The following is a 25,077-nucleotide window of genomic DNA, read 5'->3' on the forward strand; positions in this document are numbered from 1 at the left end:
ACGAATATCGTGACAAGATTTTATTTTCTATCACCACACAGTCACAACAAACACCCTGGCAGACGGGTGGAATCTTTCTCAAGTCAACCAATATCCTTTTAAGGTGTGGACCTTGCAGTAAAAAGCAGCAGACAGTCATTACGCAATGCATTGTGCATGTTCACTGGTGTCTTACAGGGAAAACTTACATCGCTGGGGCTGAGCTCCCTGCCATCAAGGACCTCTATACCAGACAGTGTCAGAGGGAGACCCCGACAATTGTCAAAGACTCCAGCCGCCCAAGCCATAGACTGTTCTCTCTGCTACTGCAAGGAAAGCGATACACTCTTCGAGGGTTACAAAGGGTTACAAAGGAGTTCTTTGCTGGAGATAGGGTTCTACCAAGAACAGTTTTGATCAGAATAAAAAAATGTAGCAAGAAAGGGTTCTTTAATGATTCTTTGGATGGCAAGAAGGATTCTTTGAAAGGCAAGAATGGTTCTATAAAGAACCATATATTGCAGGGAGATTGCAGGGAGATGTTCTGAAATGTTGATTTACTGTTATATCTGTTGTTTTTGCATTGATTGGTTGATTAATTTTATGCTACACAAAGATAAATAACATACCGTTTTCTGAATTAATCCAAGTAATTGGATTTACTGCACCCATTACTGAGATGGTTATTCCAGTTTAGATGATTGAGCTAGTCTCAGTATTCAATCTTCCCTACCCTGGCAGTCATTCTGAATGCAGGTRGCGGGTGATTAACAATTCCACTTGTTGGATATTCTAGCTCAGTCTGAATTCCAAAATGAATTKCACGTTACTTTGCAGGCCAGCATAATGTTACTTGCAGACCTGATGTGGCCTGTAAACCAGGAGATTCCTAACACCCCTGTGTTACGGTATAACAAGACCCTGAAAGAAAGGCCTTGGTATATGTCGTGTATTGTCATAAATCATTACATTTTAAATGGTAATAAGGCTGGTGGAACCGTGCATAGAGGGTTCAAGGACGAACCCTCCAAAGATAAAAGGGTTCTCGGTAGAGCTCTTCATAGACGGTTCTAGGAAGGACCTATGGATGATGAAATGGTTCTTGGTAGAACCCTTCATGGAGGGTTTTAGGCAGAACCATATACAGGGGGTTATTTGAAGAACCCTACATAGAGGGTTTTAGATAGAACCCTCTGCAAAGGGTTCTACCCAGCACCAAAAAGGGGTTCTGCTATAAGGACAAACTGAAGAACCCTGTATGGCTCTACTTAACATCTTTTTTTCTAAGAGTGTACCAGTCCACCAAGTCTGGAACCAATAGGACCCTGAACAGTTTTTACCCCCATAGCTACCTCACTTATTTTGTAGCCCTGCACATCGAKTCGCTACTGGTACTCCCTGTATATTGCCGTGTTATTACTGTGTGTGTCACTAGAGGCTCATTGTAATGTCTGGACTGGAATGAATGGAATGGAATGGAACACATGAAACATATGTACATCCACGTTTGACTCCGTTCCGTTTAAGCAATTACAATGACCCCGTCCTCCTATAGCTCCTCCCACCAGCCTCATCTGGTGTGTGTGTGTGTATGCGTGCGTGCGTGCGTGCGTGTGTGTTTATGCCCGTGCAGACGTGCGTGCGGTTGTAAGTGAAAGCGAAAGCAAATTGAGTGATAGTATCAGAAATCCAAAAGCTTTTAGTGTGAGCTAGCACACACACGCAGCTGTCTTACCATACTTCTGAGGACCTTTTGAGGACCAGCAATTTATTTCCATTCAAAATCATATTCTTCTTAACCCCTAAACCTAACACTAATCCTTAACCTAACCTTAACCCCTAACCTGAAACCTAACCTTAATTCTAACCCTAACCCTAAACCTAACCCCTAAGTCTAAAATATCATTTTAACAAGTGAGTACTGACACAATGTCCTCACTTCTCTGAATTTTAGTTGGTTTATTATTTTTGTGAGGACTTCTGGTACTCACAAGTATAGTAAAAAGTACACACGCACGCAAGCACAACACGCAACGCACACACACACACAAACACACACACACACACACACACACCACCCACACACACACACACACACACACACACACACAAGAACAGCTCAAATAATCTAAGATCAACGACAGGATGATTTTAAGACATGACATTACCTCTTCTGCAGAGGATAAGTTCATTCAAGTGCAGTTAACTTGAATGAACTTATCCTCTGCAGAAGAGGTAACTTCATGTCTTAAAATCATCCTGTCGTTGATCTTTGATTATTTGAGCTGTTCTTGCCATAATATGAACTTTGTGTTTTGCCAAATAGAGCTATCTTTTGTATACCACCAATACCTTGTCACAATACAACTGATTGGCTCAAACACATTAAGAAGGCAAGAAATTCCACTATTTAACTTTTAACAAGGCACACCTGTTAATTGAAATGCATTCCWSMRYACRASCRRKWMYYGSTYGTRYKSWGGAATGCATTTCAATTAACAGGTGTGCCTTGTTAAAAGTTAAATAGTGGAATTTCTTGCCTTCTTAATGTGTTTGAGCCAATCAGTTGTATTGTGACATGGTAACATTCATTTTATATTTGAGATTCTTCAATGTAGCCACCCTTCAAAGGTGTGCAAAGCTCTCATCAAGGCAAAGGTGTGCAAAGCTCTCATCAAGGCAAAGGGTGGCTACATTGAAGAATCTCAAATATAAAATGAATGTTGATTTGTTTTCTGGTTAACTACATGAATCCATATGTGTTATTTCATCGTTTTGATGTCTTCACTATTATTCTACAATGTAGAAAATAGTAAAATAAAGAAAAACCCTGGAATGAGTAGGTGTGTCTAAACATTTGACTAGTGCTGTATGTAGTAGTAGAGTAGTGGCCTGAGGGCACACACTTAATGTGTTGTGAAATCTGTTGTGAATGAATTGTAATGGTTTTAAAAATGTATAACTGCCTTCATTTTGCTGGACCCCAGGAAGAGTAACTGCTGCCTTGGCAGCAGCTAATGGGGATCCATAATAAATGCAAATACAAATACAAATACATACACACGGCAGGTAGGGCAGCAGGTAGCCTAGCTGTTAGAGCGTTGGGGCCAGTATCCGAAAGGTCACTAGTATGAATCCCTGAACCGACAAGGTAAAAAAATTGTTGATGTGCCCTTGACCAAGGCACTTAACCCTAATTCCTGCAAGGTTGCTGTTGATAATGGCTGGCCATGACCAACCTCTGAGGGTGTCTCAGTGGGGATATGGAAAAAAGCAATTTTCCATTTCACACATACGTACTGTACTGTATAGCACACTTGAACATTTGTGAAATAGGACAATTAAATGCACCCACCAAATTCGTATTACACACATCTTTCTGCCTAAAACCAGGTGTCAGCTTGCACCCACCTACTGCAGGGTTTTTGAATTGCTCAGCTATGTATGACATCACCCATTTCAGCCTGCGCTTGCCCTCCCGCCCATAAATGCTGTAGCCGAAGCCAGGACACGTCTCTTCAGCTGTGTTTCCACCTCAGGTGGACTGAGTCTGTACTGTATTTAGGGACAAGCCTACACTCTGTGGCATTGGAGTACCATATCAGCTCACACATCTGGATACGATATGGGGACTAGAAGTACCTGTCTGCTCATGACACTGGTAAGGTTTGATGTTTGAAGTCAATCATCTGTTGAATAGAGGGTCAATGGACTGATGTGCAGACAGACACAGTGGCTTATCATGCTCAACCATTTACTTGGATACGGTTTGGGATGGGACTTTGTGTTCATTCAGACTAGGATTTGAATAGCATATTTAAATCAAATGTATCATACTGATTAAGTAACCAGAGTTTAAGCATTTCTTGTTGAATATATAGTGCTTTAGATCTTTGGGTCTGGAAGGTGGGCGAAATCTGGAATTGTGATATTGTTTTTAGCATGGTTTAGTAACCAATATACAGTCTTACACTCATGTGCTCCTTCTCTGGTTCAGGCTGTTGAAGAGCTCCAGACTGCMTTTCAGTCACCACAGGCCTCCGTTTATGGTCTTAAACTGTTCTTGAATGTACAAAAAAACTAAATGCATGACCTTTACCACATCTGGTGGCTTATGCATTGAAAAAGTGTAATCCTACAAATACAGGTTAAGTCGGAAGTTTACATACACCGTAGCCAAATAAATGTAAACTCAGTATTTCACAAATCCTGACATTTAATCCTAGTAAAAATTCCCTGTCTTAGGTCAGTTAGGATCACCACTTCATTTTAAAAATGTGAAATGTCAGAATAATAGTAGAGAGAATGATTTATTTCATCTTTTATTTATTTCATCACATTCCCAGGGGGTTAGAAGTTTACATACACTCAATTAGTATTTGGTAGCATTGCCTTTAAATTGTTTAACCTGGGTCAAACATTTGGGTAGCCTTCCACAAGCTTCCCACAATAAGTTGGGTGAATTGTGGCCCATTCCTCCTGACAGTGCTGTTGTAACTGAATCCGGTTTGTAGGCCTCCTTGCTCGCACATGCTATTTCAGTTCTGCCCACACATTATCTATGGGATTGAGGTCAGGGCTTTGTGATGGCCACTCCAATACCTTGACTTTATTGTCCTTAAGCCATTTGGCCACAACTTTGGAAGTATGCTTGGGGTCATTGTCCATTTGGAAGACCCATTTGCGACCAAGCTTTAACTTCCTGATTGATGTCTTGAGATGTTGCTTCAATATAACCACACAATTTGCATTCCTCATGATGCCATCTATTTTGTGAAGTGCACCAGTCCCTCCTGCAGCAAAGCACCCCCACAACATGATGCTGCCACCCCTGTGCTTCACAGATGGGATGGAGTTCTTCGGCTTGCAAGAAAAGTGCGATCTTTGTCCCCATGTGCAGTTGCAAACTGTAGTCTGGCTTTTTATGACGGTTTTGGAGCAGTGGCTTCTTAGTTGCTGAGCGGCCTTTCAGGTTATGTCGATATAGTACTCGTTTTACTGTGGATATAGATACTTTTGTACCTGTTTCCTCCAGCATCTTCACAAGGTCCTTTGCATTTGTTCTGGGATTAATTTGCACTTTTTGCACCAAAGTGCGTTCATCTCTAGGAGACAGAATGCTTCTCCTTCCTGAGCGGTATGGCGGCTGCACGGTCCCATGGTGCTTATACTGTGTGTAATGTTGTACGAGATCTTCAGTTTCTTGGCAATTTCTCACATGGAATAGCCTTCATTTTTCAGAACAAGCATAGACTGACGAGTTTCAAAAGAAAGTTATTRGTTTCTTGCCATTTTGAGCCTGTAATCAAACCCACAAAACCCACAAATCTAAAGAAGGCCAGTTTTATTTCTTCTGTAATCAGCACAACAGTTTTCAGCTGTGCTAACATAATTACAAAAGGGTTTTCTAATGATCAATTAGCCTCTTAAAATTATAAACTAACACAACGTGCCATTGGAACACAGGAGTGATGGTTACAGATAATGGGCCTCTGTACGCCTACATACAGCCGTTTCAAGCTACAATGATCATTTTCAACATCAACAATGTCAAATACAGTGTATTTCTGATCAATTTGATGTTATTTTAATGGACAAAAAGATGTGCTTTTCTTTCAAAAACAAGGACATTTCTAAGTGACGCTAAACTTTTGAACAGTAGTGTATATAAATGTGTATATATATAGAGAATGAGATGGAGAGATGAGCTCAGCTAAATGTCTTTATGTTCCCATGGCTTTCAGTCCCGTTCATTCTTATGTACACTTTAACCGTACCGTACCTTTAACCGTACCCTTCTCACAATAGAGACAGGCTCAACTTTCAAGGAAATACCTTTTTTAACCAATGCATCTGTTCCTGTCTGGTTTGCTCTGCAGTGTCTGGGGATTGTCAGTGTGTCCTCTGAAGAGTTACTGCATCGGCAGAAGAGAACCTGGATTGTAGACTCTTTTAAGATAGAAGAGGCGAGACCCGGACCTTATCCTTATGCACTGGGGAAAGTAAGTAAAGATCACACTCTTTTGTCGAGAGGGAGATGCCTCGTTTTTCTTTGTAATCACATGTGCATTGATTCGAACAGACACACACACACGGTCGAACAAGTAGGCGGACGGACAGACACGGGTGCGTGCACATGCACACACATGCGTGCACGTGCACGCATACGCAAACACACAAAGTCATGCACTGAATGGATGTTTTGTTTCAGATTCAGGTTGAGAAGGCGTTCCGTGTGGGTTTCCATCTACAAGGTCAAGGGGTTGATCTGGACCCCAAAGGAAAACTGTCTATCAATACAGACACTGGAGATATCCTAGTTCATGGAGAACTAGACTACGAGCTTTACCAGAAGCTTAAGGTGGGAAAGAATGGAACTCATTGACCATAAAAAAAGACAATTCAAATATATTTTTTAATAACATTTACAATTGGCCAAATCATTTATTTGAAACAATTCTAATTCTATACATTTTAATTACACTGAACATAATATAAACGCAACATGTAAGGTGTTAATCCGATGTTTCATGAGCTGCAATAACAAATCCCAGAAATGTTTCATATGCACAAAAAGCTTATTTCTCTACATATTTTGTGCATATCAAGAAGCTGATTAAACAGKATGAAATTACACATTTCAGTGGGTTAACTGCCTTGTTCAGGAGTAGAACGACAGATTTTTACCTTTTCAGCTCAGGGATTCGATCTTGCAACCTTTCYGTAACTAGTCCAACACTCTAACCACTAGGCTACCTGCTGCCGCATATCCTAGTCCAGATCAAAACAATCTTGAAGCATGGATTCCGATAGGTCAGCCCAGCGTTGAATAATACCTTAGCACCGGTACTTCCTGTTTGAGGTTCTGCCTATAGGAAGGGAGGAGAAAAATGTAGTCGTGATCTGATTTGCTGAAAGAAGGGGAGGGCCTTGTAGCCATCTCAGAAGAGGGAGTAACAGTGCTTGAGTGTTTTTGCCGCAAGAGTACTACAGTCAATGTGTTGATGTTTTCCTCAAATTTACTTTGTTAAAATCCCCAGCTACAAAAAAATGCGGCCTCAGTACATCTCCTTCCAGAGAGATATCAGGGACTGTAACATACTCTGTTTCACAGAATCATGGCTCTCTCCGGATATACTGTCCCCGTCCATACAGCCAGCTGGGTTCTCAGTACATCGCGCAGACAGGAATAAAGAGCTCTCCAGGAAGAACAAAGACAGTGGTGTATGTTTAATGATTAACTACTCGTGGTGTTTTAACCCTCGCAAGGCTGCCAGCCCAGACAGCATCACTAGCCGCGTCCTCAGAGCATGTGCAGACCAGCTGGCTGGAGTGTTTACGGACATATTCAATCTCTCCCTATCCCACTCTGCTGTCCCCACTTGCTTCAAGATGACCACCATTGTTCCTGTACCCAAGAAAGCAAAGGTCACTGAACTAAATGACTATGCCCCACAGCACTCACTTCTGTCATTACGAAGTGCTTTGAGAGGCTAGTTAAGGATCATATCACCTTCCCTGACAACCTACCTTCCCTGACAACCCTTTGATTTGCATCAGGCCCCAATAGATCCATAGACAATGCAATCCCTATCGCACTGCACACTGCCCTATACCATCTGTACAAGATAAATACCTATGTAAGAATGCTGTTCATTGAATATAGCTCAGCCTTCAACACCATAATACCCTCCAAGCTCATCATTAAGCTTGGGGCCCTAGGTCTGAACCCCTCCCTGTGCAACTGGGTCCTGGACTGCCTGACGGGCCGCCCCCAGGAGTTGAAGGTAGGATACAACACCTCCACTACACTGATCCTCAACACGGGGGCCCCACAAGGGTGTGTGCTCAGCCCCCTCCTGTACTCCCTGTTCACCCATGACTGCGTGGACATGCAAGCCTCCAACACAATCATCAAGTTTGAAGACGACACAACAGCAGTAGGCCTGATTACCAACAATGACGAGACAGCCTACAGGGAGGAGGTGAGGGCCCTGGTGGAGTGGTGTCAGGAAAATAACCTCTTCCTCAACGTCAACAAAAAGAAGGAGCTGATCGTGGACTTCAGGAAACAGCAGAGGTAACATGCCCCTATCGACATCGACGGGACGGCAGTGGAGAAGGTGAAAAGCTTCAAGCTTCTCTGCGTACACATCACTGACAATCTCAAATTGTCCACACACAGAAGCAGTGTGATGAAGAAGGCACAACAGCGCCTCTTCAACCTCAGGAGGCTGAAGAAATTTGGCTTGGCCCCTAAGACCCTCACAAACTTTTACAGATGCACAATTGAGAGGCATCCTGTCGGGCTGTATCATCACCTGGTACGGCAACTGCACCACCTGCAACCGCAGGGCTCTCCAGAGGGTGGTGCCCAACGCATCACCGAGGGCACAACACCTGCCCTCCAGGACACCTGCAGCACCCGAAGTCTAAGGAAGGACATCAACCACCCAAGCCACGGCCTGTTCACCACACTATCATCCAGAAGGCGAGGTCAGTACAGATGCATCAAAGCTGGGACCGAGAGACTGAAAAACAACTTCTCTCTCAAGGCCATCAGACTGTTAAATAGCCATCACTAGCTGGCTACCACCCGGTTACTCAACCCTGCACCTTAGAGGCTGCTGCACTATGTACATAGACATGGAATCACTGTTCACTTTAATAATGGAACACTAGTCACTTTCATAATGTTTACATACAACTTTACTAATTTAATATGTATATGCTTGATTCTATTCTAATGTATTTTAGTCAATGCCACTCCGGCATTGCTCCTCCTAATATTTATATATTTCTTAATTCCATTCTTTTACTTCTAGATTTGTGTGTATRGTTGTGACTTGTCAGATACTACTGCACTGTTGGAGCTATAACACAAGCATTTCGCTACACCCGCAATAACATCTGCTAAATATGTGTATGTGACCAGTAAAATTGTATTTTATTTGATGTCTCAAAGTTTGAGGGAGTGTGCAATTGGCATGCTGACTGCAGGAATGTTCACCAGAGCTGTTGCCAGAAAATTGAAAGTTAATTTCAATACGTCACAGTAGGCCAACGTCATTTTAGAGAATATGGCAGTACGTCCAACCAGCCTCACAACTGCAGACCACGTGTAACCAAGTCAACCCAGGACCTACATCCGGCTAATTCACCTGCGGGATCGTCTGAGACCAGCAACCTGGACAGCTGATGAAACTGTGGGTTTGCACTACCGAAGAACTTCCGCACAAACTGTCAGAAACAGTCTCAGGGAAGCTCATCTGAGTACTCGTCGTCCTCACCAGGGTCTTGACCTGACTGCAGTTCGGCGTCGTAGCCTACTTCAGTGGGCAAAGGCTGACCTTCGATGGCCACTGGCACGCTGGAGAAGTGTGCTCTTCACAGATGAATCCCGGTTTCACCTGTACTGGGCAGATGACAGACAGCATTGGGAACATAGTTCCCCATGGTGGTGGTGGTGGGGTTATGGTATGGGCAGGCATAAGCTACGGGCAACAAACACAATTGCATTTTACCAATGGCAATTTGAATGCACAGAGATACCGTGATGTGATCCTGAGGCCCATTGTCGTGCCGTTCATCTGCCACCATCACCTCATGTTTCAGCATGATATTGCACGTCCCCACGTCTGTACACAATTCCTGAAAGCTGGAAATGTCCCAGTTCTTTCATGGCCTGCATACTCACCAGACGTGTTACCCATTGAGCATTTTTGGGATGCTCTGGATCGACTTGTACGACAGCATGTTCCAGTTCCCGCCAATATCCAGCAACTTTGCACAGCCATTGAAGAGGAGTGGGACAACATTCCACAGGCCACAATCAACAGCCTGATCAACTCACGCTAGATGAGGCAATGGTGGTTACACCAGATGCTGACTGGTTTTCTGATCCACAGCACAACTTTTTTTTAAGGTACAGTTTTCGTGACCAACAYATGACTGTATTCCCAGTCAAAGATTAATGGATTTCTTTCAATTGACTGATTTCCTTATATGAACTGTAACTCAGAAAAATCTTAGAAATTGTGACATGTTGTGTTTATATTTGTGTTCAGTGTACATTACGGAATGTATTTAAAATGAATATATAAATGTATGTAAAATGTATATCACAATATATTTTAAATACATTGGAAAATGTATTTAATATATTTCAAAATACATTCTTAGCAATATATTTTACATATATTCCAACATGCATTTAAATGTAGTTATTATTCAAATGCATGGCAAATACAAAACATTTGCCGAATCTTATTGTAACAAAATGGTGACTGTCTTTACAATTCAACTTTAGTAGGCCATTTTAATTGCAGAACGCATAACACATTAACAGGCATGACAATCAGGTCTCATGGGAGGCCAAAAAGCATGAAGCCAAAGCTACGACCCCAGCCAGCCACGCCCCCAACCAGCCACACCTCCAAGTATTTTAATAGGCTACCGCCACTACAAAATATTTGGTCAAAATGACTACGAAATGATTACAAACATTAGGTCATGTAGTGACACCATGTCTTTCATGTGCACATGACAACTAAACAAAAAAACTTGACGAGAGCATTGCAACCAAAGTCCAACTGGCAGAACTTAACGTGCACTGGGTCTTTCCACGAAATGAGTCCCTTTAATGTGTTAAATAGAAATACTGCAACAATATTGCATTTTAAAAGCCTGTTATGTTAATGAAGTGCCGTTTAATATAGACCACATGGAGAATTAAATAAATCAGATTCTCAATGTGAATAAAGACTTACTAAAGTATTTAAAATTCTGCATTTTGACATCCCTCTGTACACCCTTTCTTTTTTTGATTTCCCCTTTATTTAACCAGGTAGGCTAGTTGAGAACAAGTTCCCATTTGCAACATTTGCAACCCTCTGTGACACCTAGGAAGAATTTAACCCACTAACCTCCCAAAATACAATTATATAAAATACCATTATTGGAAAGCCTTAGTTATTTCATTGCTTTGWCAAAGTTATTTCTGAAGATTATTTTATGTGATTAGTGAATAATTTACATCTGTCCTTCATTTTAAGGTCAACCTCTTTCATTTTAATATGGTGAAACTATTCGTTTTTAAATATTTCTCTCAAAAGAAACATTGAACATCTAATAGTCACACCATAGTGTYAAAGCAGGTGAGCAGGTTCTACTCTGTTTGGCCATTTTCTGTTGCTTTGTCGTGAAAAACTGAGCGAGTCGAACATAACGCGTCAAACCTGTAACCCATAGATAGACAGGCTAGAAATGTTTTAACAAGTGAATTTTGGTTTCAATTGACCCTCCCTGTTGCATACAACAAGCTTCCATTCCCCATCACAAGGTGATTCATGGATGATTTAACTAGTAAATACCAGTTACGAACACAGCACACCGTAACACCGCTAACCATCCACTGTATAACAATATTAATTTGAAACACAAGACCTAGACCTATACATTGACATTGACATATTGTGGAATGTTGTACGGTGTATAGTTCTTGTTTCAATCGATAAAAATGTAAATAAAAATATAGAAAAACAGTGCCCAATCTCTCATTACTTAATTCAACTGAAGAGAGACACTTGAAAAGTTGAGAGTAAAAGTAAAGATACCTTAATAGAAAATGACTCAAGTGAAAGTGAAAGTCACCCAGTAAAATGCTACTTGGTTTTAAATATACTTAAGTATCAAACGTAAATGGAATTGCTAAAATGTACTTAAGTGTCAAAAGTAAAAGTATAAATCATTTCAAATTCCTTTTTTTTTTTATTTACGGATAGCCAGGGGCACACTCCAACACTCAGACATTTACAAACTAAGCATTTGTGTTTAATGAGTCTGCCAGGTCAGACGAAGTAGGGATGACCAGGGATGTTCTCTTGATAAGTGTGTGAATGGGACCATTTTCCTGTCAAAATGTACTTTTGGGTGTCAGGGAAAATGTATGGAGTAAAGTAATTTTCTTTAGGAACGTAGTGAAGTGAAACAAAATATATACATAGTAAAGTACAGATACCCCAAAAAACGACTTAAGTAGTACTTTAAAATAGTTTTACTTAAGTACTTTACACCACTGCAAAACACTATATATCCATTTTCAGAAATGTTGGTAAATTTGCTTTAATTGTTTAAATAAATTCTTAAAGAAATTGGTATCTTTTTGCTGTTGTTCTGGGATTGATTTGCACTTTTCGCACCAAAGTACGTTCATCTCTAGGAGACAGAACGATGTCTTCTTCCTGAGCGGTATGACGGTTGTGTGGTCCCATGGTGTTTAAACTTGTGTACTATTGTATGTATAGATGAACATGGTATCTTCAGGCGTTTGGAAATTGCTCCCAAGGATGAAACAGACTTGTGGAAGTCTACCATTTTTTTCTAAAGTCTTGGCTGATTTCTTTTGATTTTCCCATGATGTCAAGCAAAGAGGCACTGAGTTTGAAGGTAGGCCTTGAAATACATCCACAGGTACACCTCCAATTGACTCAAATTATGTCAATTAGCCTATCAGAAGCGTCTAAAGCCATGACATCATATTCTGGAATTTTCKAAGCTGTTTAAAGGCAGAGTCAACTTAGTGTATGTAAACTTCTGACCCACTGGAATTGCGATACAGTGAATTATAAGTGAAATAATCTATCTGTCAACAATCGTTGGAAAAATGACTTGTATCAAAGTAGAAGTCCTAACCGACTTGCAAAAAACTGTAGTTTGTTAACAAGAAATTTGTGGAGTGGTTGAAAAAACGAGTTTTAATGACTCCAACCTAAGTGTATGTAAACTTCCCGACTTCAACTGTATCTAGTTTAATTATGACCTCGTACCCCTGCACAATGACTCGGCACTGGTACCCCGTGTATATAGCKAAGTTAAAGGTGCTGCATGGCCAATTCGACATCTGCATTCATACTTCTTGCACTTCACGGAGCGGCGCAGCGCTGTTGTGAAAGATGTTGTCAAGGAAGTGAGTTTGTGTTTATACAGGACCTCCTGSCCCCACCTACCGTCGACCAATCATGTAAATGCAAAACTAGTGCAAAACTTCCACATTGTAAAAAAAAAATAAGGAGCTACACGGTGATGTAGTACGCAGCTAAACTTAGCCTATGCATGCCTCCGGAGGCTCCTTAATTGCGTCACACCCTCCATACGGAACCTCCGACCACATTTTCGGATCACGCATAAATGTCTCTTATCTTTACTCGTTGTGTATTTATCATTACATTTATTATTCCATGTTTTACTTTTCTATTATTTCTCAATGTTATATCTCTCTGCATTGTTGGCAAGGGCCCATAAGTAAGCATTTCACTGTTAGTATAAACCTGTTGTTTACAACGCATGTGACAAATAACATAATATTTTTGGGGCCTTCCTCTGACACCACCTTGTATATAGGTCCTGAATGGCAGGAAGCTTGGCCCCAGGGATGTACTGGGCCGTACGCACAACCCTCTGTAGAGCCTGGGGACCCATGACAAATCTTTTCAGTCTCCTGAGGAGGAAAATGTGTTGTCGTTACCTCTTCACAACTGTCTTTGGGCCATGATAGTTTGTTGGTGATGTGGACACTAAGGAACTTGAAACTCTCGACCCGCTCCACTACAGCCCCGTCGATGTTAATGGGGGGCCTGTTCAGCCCTCCTTTCCCTATAGTCCACGATCAGCTCCTTTGTCTTGCTCACATTGAGGGAGAGGTTGTTGTCCTGGCACRACACTGCCAGGTCTCTGACCTCCTCCCTATAGGCTGTCTCATCATTGTTGGTGAAGGCCTACTACTGTTGTGTCGTCAGCAAACTTCATGATGGTGTAGGAGTCGTGCTTGACCACGCAGTTGTAGGTGAACAGGGAGTACAGGAGGGGACTAAGCACGCACCCCTGAGGGGCCCCAGTGTTGACGATCAGTGTGGCAGATGTGTTGTTGCCTACACTTACCACCTGGTGGCGGCCTGTCAGGAAGTCCAGCATTCAGTTGCAGAGGGAGGTGTTTAGTTCCAGGGTTCTTAGCTTAGTGATAAGTTGAGGGCACTATGGTGTTGAACGCTGAGCTGTAGTCAATGAACAGCKTTCTCACATACAGTGGGGAGAACAAGTATTTGAWACACTGATGATTTTGCAGGTTTTCCTACTTACAAAGCATGTAGAGGTCTGTAATTTTTATCATAGGTACACTTCAACTGTGAGAGACGGAATCTAAAACAAAAATCCAGAAAATCACATTGTATGATTTTTAAGTAATTAAATTTGCATTTTATTGCATGACATAAGTATTTGATACATCAGAAAAGCAGAACTTAATATTTGGTACAGAAACCTTAGTTTGCAATTACGAATCATACGTTTCCTGTAGTTCTGACCAGGTTTGCACACACTGCAGCAGGGATTTTGGCCCACTCCTCCATACAGACCTTCTCCAGATCCTCAGGTTTCGGGGCTGTCGCTGGGCAATACGGACTTTCGGCTCCTCCAAAGATTTCTATTGGGTTCAGGTCTGGAGACTGGCTAGCCACTCCAGGACCGAGATGCTTCTTACGGAGCCACTCCTTAGTTGCCCTGGCTGTGTGTTTCGGGTCGTTGTCATGCCGGAAGACCCAGCCACGACCCATCTTCAATGCTCTTACTGAGGGAAGGAGGTTGTTGGTGTAGATCTCGCGATACATGGCCCCATCCATCCTCCCTCAATACGGTGCAGTCGTCCTGTCCCTTTGCAGAAAAGCATCCCAAAGAATGATGTTTCCACCTCCATGCTTCACGGTTGGGATGGTGTTCTTGGGGTTGTACTCATCCTTCTATTCCTCCAAACACGGCGAGTGGAGTTTAGAGCAAAAAGCTCTATTTTTGTCTCATCAGACCACATGACCTTCTCCCATTCCTCCTCTGGATCATCAGATGGTCATTGGCAAACTTCAGACGGCCTGACATGCGCTGGCTTGAGCAGGGGGACTGCGTGCGCTGCAGGATTTTTAATCCATGACGGCGTAGTGTGTTACTATGGTTTTCTTTGAGACTGTTGGTCCCAGCTCTCTTCAGGTCATTGACCAGGTCCTGCCGTGTAGTTCTGGGCTGATCCCTCCATTCCTCATGATCATTGATGCCCACGAGGTGAGATCTTGCATGGAGCCCCAGACCGAGGGTGATTGACCGTCATCTTGAACTTCTTCATTTTCTAATAATTGTGCCAACAGTTGTTGCCTTCTCATCAAGCTGCTTGCCTATTGTCCTGTAGCCCATCCCAGCCTTGTACAGGGCTACAATTTATCCCTGATGTCCTTACACAGCTCCTTGGTCTTGGCCATTGTGGAGAGGTTGGAGTCTGTTTATTGATGTGGTGGACAGGTGTCTTTAATACAGGTAACGAGTTCAAACATGTTGCAGTTAAACAGGTAATGAGTGGAAGAACAGGAGGGCTTCTTGAAAGAAAAAACTAAACAGGGTTCTGTGGAGACCGCGGAATTCTACTGGTTGGTAGGTGGGATCAAATACTTATGTCATGCAATAAAATGCCAAATTAATTACTAAAATCATACAATGTGATTTTCTGGACTTTTGTTTTAGATTCCGTCTCTCACAGTTGAAGTGTACCTTATGATAAAAATGACAGACCTCTACATGCTTTGTAAGTAGGAAAACCTGCAAAATCGGCAGTGTATCAAATACTTGTTCTCCCCACTGTAAGTGTTCCTTTTGTCCGGTAGGGAAATGGGATGTGTGGAGTGTGATTGAGATTGCATCATCTGTGGATCTGTTGAGGTGGTATGCGAATTGGAATGGGTCTAGGGTTTCCGGCATGATGGTGTTGATGTGAGCCATGACCAGCCTTTCAAAGCACTTCATGGCTACCGACATGAGTGCTATGGGGCAGTAATCATTTAGGCAGGTTATCTTCCCTAACTTGGGCACAGGGACTATGGTGGTCTGTTTGAAACATGTAGGTATTACAGACTTGGTCAGGGAGAGGTTAAAAATGTCAGTGAAGACACTTGCCAGTTGGTCACGCATGCTTTGAGTACATGTCCTGGAAATCCGTATTTGTGAATGTTGAACTTTTTAAAGGTCTTGCTCACATCGGATAGCGTGATCGCACAGATGTCTGGAACAGCTGGTGCTCTAATGCGTGCTTCAGTGTTGCTTGCCTCAAAGTGAAAAACAAAGGCATTTAGCTCGTCTAGTAGGCTCGCGTTACTGGCCATCTTGTGACTGGGTTTCCCTTTGTAGTCCGTAATAGTTTTCAAGCCATGTCACCTCAGACGAGCGTCAGTGCCGATGTAGTAGGATTTAATCTTAGTCCTGTATTGATGCTTTGCCTGTTTGATGGTTCGTCTGAGGGCAAAGCAGGATTTCTTATAAGCGTCCGGATTAGTGTCCAGCTCCTTGAAAGCGGCAGCTCTAGCCTTTAGCTCCGTGTGGATTTTGCCTGTAATCCATGGCTTCTGGTTGGGATATGTACGTACGGTCACTGTGGGGTGACGTCGTCAATGCACTTAATGATGAAGCCGGTGACTGAGGTGGTATACTCCTCAATGCCATTGGATGAATCCCAGAACATATTCCAGTCTGTGCTGAAAAGCAAAACAGTCCTGTAGCGTAGCATCCGCGTTATCTGACCTCTTCTATATTGAGAGAGTCACTGGTACTTCCTGCTTTAGTTTTTGCTTGTAAGCAGGAATCAGGAGGATAGAATTCTGGTCAGATTTGCCAAATGGAGGGCGAGGGAGAGTTTTGTATGCGTCTCCGTGTGTGGAGTAAAGGTYGTCTAGAGTTTGTTTTCCTCTGGTTGCACATGTGACATGCTGGTAGAAATGCATTAAAGTCCCCGGCCACTAGGAGTGCCGCTTCTGGTTGAGCATTTTCTTTTTTGCTTATGGCCCAAATGTATCTACATGTATTGGAAATACATTTTACATGACATMAAATATATTGAAATGTATTTTTTTCTGTATGGGTATTGCGTTGTGTTATTTTAGTTTGGTTTAGTTTTTATTAAATGTATTGCTTGATTGCTTGATCGTTTGCTTGATTGGTTGATGTATTGATTGGTGGATGTATTGATTGATTGGTTGGTTGGTTGATTGGTGGATTGATTCACATCTTCCTTATCACATGGGACTACAGCTGACATTTGAGGCCAGAGATACATCCAATAATGCATTGGACACCCGACTGGGAGTGGAGGTGGAGATTCTAGACATCAATGACAACCCACCGGTTTTCCAGAGGAACACTTACACCGTCAACCTGAAAGAGTCTACTTCACAAGGTAAAATATTTGATTTGTTTGTGTCTTTCTTTCTTTCTTTTCTTTCTTTCTTTCTTTTTTCTTTTATTCTTGCCGCCTTCATTTTATTTATTGCCGATAAAGGAAAACCACATTTGTGTGTGTTCACTCAGAATGTTTACGATCTATTGTTAAAGTAACTGTGAAGTGTTTCCAGTGTTCTTTGAAATATGAACTATAATGATTTACAATATGAGGGAAATAGCTTTCATTTTTGAAGTATGTTAAAAAAGCAACTGTTCTGTGTTGGAATGGTGTGGACGTACCCCAACAACAGAATGGTGTGGGCGTATGCTGGTCATTAAATATGGAGGATGACATCAACCTCTATGAGGAAATAGCAAGCATTTTTGAAACAGTCTGTTTTAGATGTTTTTTTAAGTGTTTTTAAGAGTAAACATTTTGAGTGAACCTGTGGTGTGGTTGTCCTTTAACTATGACTGGTTGAATTGGGGCCTCTGAAACCATAACTCTCTGTTTCCTCTCATGTCAGGAGATTTCGTGACAGCTGTAGTGGCAACAGATAAAGATCACAGCAGGACAAACAACGGCACATTTGACCTGAAGATGGTCTCCATCACCCCTACACCCCCAGACACCCTGGAGTTCTTCCTTGAGCAAAGTGGTTCGACTGGAATCATCAAATTCAAAGGGTGTCTGGAGCACGAGGTAAGAGGTGCCTCTATTTATGTCTATCATTTTTATTTCGTTAACTTTCATCTATAGTGTGATTGTTTCAATCATCCACTTCAGAAATCAGAGAAATACACCATCCTGGTGGAGGCTAAAGATCGTGGAGAGGTGGTTCAGCTCTCCAGCACCTGTACAAACATCATCAATATAGAGGACGGAAACAACCATTTGCCTGTCTTCACTGGGCAAACGGTGGGCAAAATAATTCTATCCTCTTCACTTCATCACAAGATGTGGTGGAGGTATTTGTTCAAATATGCTAATGAATCTCCGGAACCACAACTATATCCCTCTTATAATGTTCCATCCTCCTGGGATATTATATTATTTCAGGGTGCAGGAAGCATCAAGGAGAGAGACAGCGGTGATGTGCCAATTCTTCGGCTCCAGGTTTCAGACCAAGATACCAAAGGTACTGAAGCCTGGAAGGCCAAATACACTATCCACGGAGACAAGGACCAGAACTTCAGAATCACCACTGATCCAGACACAAATGAAGGAGTCTTGTTTGTTGAAAAGGTCTGTTACCTTTCAAATAAGTTAATGCCTCCTAAATAAGATCATGTATGTCATGTGAGACTTTCAGATTATCTGCAATTTACATTTTTACTGTTGTTCTATTAATCATATTTTTGTTGCTGTTGTCGCAACCAAACTAATAGCAGACCTGTAGTATTAGTTGTAGTAGAATCTGATGAACTATGCTCATAGATGTGGTTGCAATAATCATAGCCCTGTATCCATTTGTTTGACTGAACACTAAATCATCCTTCCGTAACCCACATTCTCCCTCTGTCTCCTGGTAGCCTCTGGACTACGAGGATGGCTCTCAGAGGAACCTGTCAGTCAGTGTAGAGAACGAGGCGCCCTACTTCTCTTGTAAGGTCAAAGGTCGTCCTGCCACGGACCTGTGGGATGTGGTCACCACAGGTGGGGCATCTTTGACGGGCCTCAAACCGCCCCTGCTGCCCACCCGCCAGGTGACGGTCACGGTGGAGGACGTCAACGACCCGCCCATCTTCCCCTACGCCATCAAAAACGTGACGGTGGAGGAGAATGTGGAGGTGGGCTGGTACCTGGAGACGTTCACTGCCATCGATCTGGACAGGAGCCATGCCAACACCTTCAAGTAAGACTGGGGATGCATTTAACCCACCCTTCAGTGGGACTTCTGTTCTATCTCCTACTGTACAGTTCTGCAGCACCTCCTACTGTTTATCAAGCTAGACTGGGAATTTAGCCCAGTTCTCCATGACAATTCTTTTTACAGTTCATTACCAGTCTATCACTCGAATTAATTTGACCTCAAACCACAGATCCTTCTTGATTTTTATAAAAATTCTACTAAAAGTCTCATACCTAGATCATATGTTGTGATGATGCACGCTCTTGAAGCCAATCAGGCCAACCAAGCCAACCTTTTGCTAGACCTGTAGCCGAAATCACATCTTACATGCCCAAACCATGTCTTGTAGGTACGTGAAAGGAAAGGACCCTTGTGACTGTGTGGCAGTAGACGCAATGACTGGCAAAATAACCACAACTAAGATCTTAGACCGAGAGTCACCTTATGTGAAGGACAATGTCTATCAAGTGACAGTGTTTGCTATTGATGATGGTAAGAACTATAAAAAGTACTCTTCCAATACAGTAAATTATACCAAAATCAGTGAAATAACACTATCATCCACAGTACCACCAGCATGTGTCAGTTGAGAGTTTCTCTGATTGACAGGCCAGCCTCCCATGACCGGAACTGGAACGCTCAACATCCACCTAAAGGACCAGAATGACAACCTTCCGGAGCTTGAGATGGCCACCATGGACATGTGTCTTTCAGATGAGCACAGCGAGGTCAACATCACAGCCTACGACCTGGATGGAGAACCCTACAGCGGACCATTCTACTTCCAACTCCAAGGGGACGATGTCAAGGGCAAGTGGAGGATTGACCCCGACAGCGGTGAGGTTTTCCTCCTCATAAATGTCTCGTACACTCTATCTGACCTCTCATTCATAATACGTTATTACATATAGCCCATATGGAACTCTCTACATACCTACAGTTGAAGTCGGAAGTTTACATACACCTTAGCCAAATACATTTAAACCGTTGTTCACAATTCCTGACATTTAATCCTAGTAAAAATTCCCTGTCTAAGGTCAGTTAGGATCACCACTTTGTTTTAAGAATGTGAAATGTCAAAATAATAGTAGAGAGAGTGATTTTTATTCAGCTTTTATTTATTTCATCACATTCCCAGGGAGTCAGAAGTTTACATACACTCAATTAATATTTGGTAGCATTGCCTTAAATAGTTTAACTCGGTCAAACATTTCGGGTAGCCTTTCACAAGCTTCTCATAATAAGTTGGGTGAATTTTGGCCCATTCCTCCTGACAGAGCTGGTGTAACGGAGTCAGGTTTGCTCGCACACGCTTTTTCAGTTCTGCCAACAAATTTTCTATAGGATTGAGGTCAGAGCTTTGTGATGGCCACTCCAATACCTTGACTTTGTTGTCTTTAAGCCATTTTGTCACAACTTTGGAAGTATGCTTGGGGTCATTGTCCATTTGGAAGACCCATTTGCGACCAAGCTTTAACTTCCTGACTGATGTCTTGAGATGTTGCTTCAATAGATCCACATAATTTRCCCCCCTCATGATGCCATCTCTTTTGTGAAGTGCACCAGTCCCTCCTGCAGCGAAGCACCTTCACAATATGATGCTGCCACCCCCGTGCTTCACGGTTGGGATGGTGTTCTTCAGCTTGCAAGCATAACCCAGACGGCATTTCTCCAAAAAGTACGATATTTGTCCCTATGTGCAGTTGCAAACCGTAGTCTGGCTTTTGTATGGCGGTTTTGGAGCACTGGCTTCTTCTTTGCTGAGCGGCCTTTCAGGTTATGTCGATATAGGACTAGGTTTACTGCGGATATAAATACTTTTGTACCTGTTCCCCCCAGCATCTTCACAAGGTCCTTTGCTGTTGTTCTGGGATTGATTTGCACTTTTCGCACCAAAGTGCGTTCATCTCTAGGAGACAGAACGTGTCTCCTTCAAGGGGTATGACGGCTGCGTGGTCCCATGGTGTTTATACTTGCGTTCTATTGTTTTTACCAATGAATGTGGTACCTTCAGGTGATTGGAAATTGCTCCCAAGGATGAACCTGACTTGTGGAGGTCTACCATTTGTTTCTGAGGTCTTGGCTTATTTCTTTTGATTTCCCCATGTCAAGCAAAGAGGCACTGAGTTTGAAGGTAGGCCTTGAAATACATCCACAGGTACATCTCCATTTAGCCTATCAGAAGCTTCTAAAGTCATGACATCATTTTCTGGAATTTTCCAAGCTGTTTAAAGGCACATGCCACTTAGTGTGTGTAAACTTCTGACCCACTGGAATTGTGATGCAGTGAAATAATCTGTCTGTAAACAATTGTTGGAAAAATGACTTGTGTCATGCATAAAGTAGATGTCCTAACCAACTTTCCAAAACTATAGTTTGTTAACAAGAAATTTGTAGAGTGGTTAAAAAACGAGTTTTAATGACTCCAACCTTAGTGTATGTAAACTTCCGACTTCAACTGTAGCTTTTGCACAAGAAGGCCTAAGGCCACGTCGACATGCTCGTAACCTCAGAGTTCAAATCAATGTAAGTTATTTGCATAGAGCTTCCTATTGGTTGATTCTGATACTTCCCAAGTGGAACACTCGGAATCATCTTTCTACAACGAGTTAGCAAGTCAGAAATGTCAGAGTTTTCTATTTCCGACTCGCATGTGAATGTGGCATAAGTCTCTCCATACTATAGGCCTATACTTCATTCAGCCCTCAACTAGCTAAACTAATGCTATTGCTATCTCTCTTTCTCACTACACATTCCTCCAGGCTACACAGTGAAACTGGTGAAGGAGAACACAGTGTACGCAGGTCACCACGAGCTGCTGCTGAAGGTGTTTGACTTGCAGGGTCAGGGTGCCCTCCACAACCTGTCCGTCACCGTGTGTGACTGCTCCAGGGTGGCCAGCTGCCGCATGCGCAGGGTCACTGGATCCAAGATTGGAGAGAGTGCTGTAGGGATTGTCCTCGCTGCCATGTTGCTACTACTAGGTATTTGGCCTTTTGAGTCTTGTGTTTGGTGGAATGGACAAACTGGCCTACATCGCCACCTAGTGTTTATTTGGCAAATTGGCTCCCACTAAATACGTTTAGAACAGCACAGGTTAGTGTGAAGGAAGATTTGTATCTAATCAAAATGTGTGTGTCCCTCCTAGGTGTTCTACTGTTGGCCCTCCTGATGACCTGTAAGAGAGATCTGAAGCTGATCCCTGTAGATGAAATCTCTGGAGAACATCTGCTCAAATCTAACATTGAGATCCCAGGAACTGATTGCAAGGTAACCACAGAGAACATTACTATCACATGTTCATCTCTGGAAATGGCTTTTCTACATCATACGATGTGCTGTTTCTGATCCCAGGTGCCTACGGCTCCCATACTCCAAGTGGACAGCCAGGTGGAGACAAAAGCTGCTTTTCAACCAATCAAGAGGATGTCGGTTAGGAAACCTGCAATATTCAATCACCGTTATTATTTTGGTTCATACTGGGCATATTTGACAAGTGGAAAACTGTTTAACCATGACAAGTAAATGTTATATATTTTCCCAGGTTGTACAGAAGTCAGCCAGTATGCGAGCATCGGTACGTTCAGGATATTCCAAGTATTCCTCCTACTACCAAGAGCAACAAGAGGGACAGTTTCAACGAGGAACCTCCCTGCGCAAGGTAGGCTATAGCAATCAAATAAATCTACTACCTTTATACATTTTTGCACCTGTCAATTAAATTCTCAGTGGCACTGTACTACAGCAACATTTAACATGTTTCAGAGTGCGCCCACAAAATTACGCTCCAATGGTTATTATGAACAGGTATTTCCAAATCAAATATTTCAATTCAATTTATGTATACAWTTTTTTTTTATGAGACTTTGATTCTACTAATGTTGCATTGTGTTGGTTGTACAGTATGTGTGTGTGTGTGTTCTGTGTAGTGATATCACTGTTTCTCATCACTCAGGGGTCAATGGTGAGCAGATCAATGAAGACAAGAACAAGATACTCCTCATGGGAAGAAGATAATTATCTCAACAAATCCGGGAACTTGATGACCCTACTGAATCAGGTGACAATGTGCAACAGTCACAAACAGTCATGGCTGTAATCAATGAAAAAAAAAAAATCTAATTGTGATTTTTTTTGATGTACTAGTTGAACTGTTTTATTCATTGTCGATTAACTTTATTGTGACCACAACTCTCCTCCATTCACTTCGATCTTGCCCTCCCTCCATCCATCCCTCCACCTTCTCCAGAGGATGTACACCCTGCAAGTTAAAGGAGAGGAGCTGGGGGACTATGCCCCGCACCCCTACGCTGAAGAGGGGGACCTAGAGACAGACCTCCAGCTGGATGCTATCTCCATCCCTGAGACCCTCTTCGACCAGGACACGCTCCTCTACCTGGGCCCCAGGTTCAACACCCTGGCCTCCTTCTGCAACACCCCAGACCCCAGCGCATCCTAAGCCCATCTTGCCCTCACCCTCTGGGGCAAAAGGCTCTGCCAGGACTGGCTAGTTAGCATTGGCATAACAGGCTAGGTCACCGGCCGCACTCCTGGATTATAAACTGGACTGGATCACTCATTCTTCAAATGAGGTAGAACAGCAAACTTGCTCTTGCAAAATCTGGATAAGAACAAGCAGTGTCATTTTTTTAACAAAAAACATCAAATGCACACAGGACTATGAAGATCAGTGATCAACCAATCCAACCAAGACCAAGATGGAACTCAGTGTTGAAAGGAGAACAATGAAATCTGAATACCACTGAGAACACACACAGAGTAGTAGAAATGTAGTGGAAAATAATTGCATGGCATTGACTTGCTCTGTGGTTTTATGAATGTGATGGCTGCAATTTAGAGGTGAATTAACAGTGAACATACCACACCATCTCTTACCTCTTTAGTCTTCAGAAAATACATTGAGTCAGAATAGTCTAATAGTGTTTTCTATGACGGTTATGGTGATGGTTCCCAAATCAAATCGTATGTTTCACACGCTTCGAAAAKAACAGGTGTAGACTAACAGTGAAATGCTTACCCGCGGGCCCTTCCCAACAATGCAGTGAAACAATATATAAATAGTAGAAAAAAAATTAACAAAAAGTATGAAAAACAATAACACAAGGAATAAATACACAAGTAATTAGAGCTTGGCTATATACACGGGTTACCAGTACCGAGTCAATGTGCAGGGGTACGAAGTAATTGAGGTAGATATGTACATACAGGTAGGGATATAGTGACTAGGCAACAGGATAGATAATAAACAGTAACTAACAGCAGTGTATGGGGTGAGTCAAAAGAGATTAGTGCAAAAAGAATCAATGCAGATATTCCAGGTAGCTATTGGTTAACTGTTTAACTAACTATTTAGAAGTCTTATAGCTTGGGGGTAGAAGCTGTTCAGGGTCCTGTTGGTTCCAGACTTGGTGCAACGGTACCGCTTGTCGTGCGGTAGCAGAGAGAAGAGTGTATGATTTGGGTGGCTGGAGTCTTTGACATTTTTTAGGGTCTTCCTCTGACACCGCCTGGTATAGAGGTCCTGGATGGCAGGGAGCTTGGCCCCAGTGATGTGCTGGTCCGTACACACTACCCTCTGTAGCGCTTTGTGGCCAGATGCCAAACAGTAGCCAAACCAAGCGGTGATGCACCCCGTCAAGATGCTCTCAATGGTGCAGCTGTAGACATTTTTGAGGATCTGAGGGCCCATGCCATGCCAAATGTGTGTGGACCATGATAGTTCCTTAATGATGTGGACTCCGAGGAACTTGAAGCCCTCAACCTGTTACACAACAGCCCCATCTATATACATGGGGGCGCGCTTGGATTACCAGTGAAAGCTTGGGTTGAAAGTTTTGCGCTGAAGTCTGGTTGATTTATTTGTGTGTATTGGTGTTGGCTTTGAATGTATATTCTATATGTGTTTATTGGTATCTAAATAAAGGTAACTGTTTTACATTCATTTAGTTTTACGTATATTTTCATGCATCTCAATTCACGT

General features: G+C 42.5%; 1 protein-coding gene across 2 annotated transcripts; it reads left to right on the forward strand.

Moving 5' to 3' along the window:
• Window positions 1-3,487: 3,487 nt before the first annotated feature.
• cdh26.2 (cadherin 26, tandem duplicate 2) lies at window positions 3,488-25,038 on the forward strand. Of its 2 annotated transcripts, XM_023990683.2 has the most exons (17): window positions 3,488-3,640; window positions 5,859-5,981; window positions 6,191-6,340; window positions 17,095-17,239; window positions 17,751-17,926; window positions 18,011-18,142; window positions 18,284-18,469; window positions 18,757-19,079; window positions 19,426-19,568; window positions 19,686-19,913; window positions 21,839-22,060; window positions 22,225-22,346; window positions 22,431-22,508; window positions 22,621-22,737; window positions 22,842-22,883; window positions 23,032-23,136; window positions 23,326-25,038. In XM_023990683.2, the coding sequence occupies exons 1-17, from the start codon at window positions 3,605-3,607 to the stop codon at window positions 23,533-23,535; spliced, it is 2,538 nt and encodes an 845-aa protein (XP_023846451.1). In that variant the 5' UTR covers window positions 3,488-3,604; the 3' UTR covers window positions 23,536-25,038. The 2 variants fall into 2 exon arrangements, with proteins under 2 accessions (XP_023846451.1, XP_023846452.1); XM_023990684.2 differs by lacking the exon at window positions 22,842-22,883.
• Window positions 25,039-25,077: the final 39 nt, after the last annotated feature.

This window comes from Salvelinus sp. IW2-2015, linkage group LG7 (assembly GCF_002910315.2).
Source record: "Salvelinus sp. IW2-2015 linkage group LG7, ASM291031v2, whole genome shotgun sequence".
Taxonomy (NCBI): domain Eukaryota; kingdom Metazoa; phylum Chordata; class Actinopteri; order Salmoniformes; family Salmonidae; genus Salvelinus; species Salvelinus sp. IW2-2015.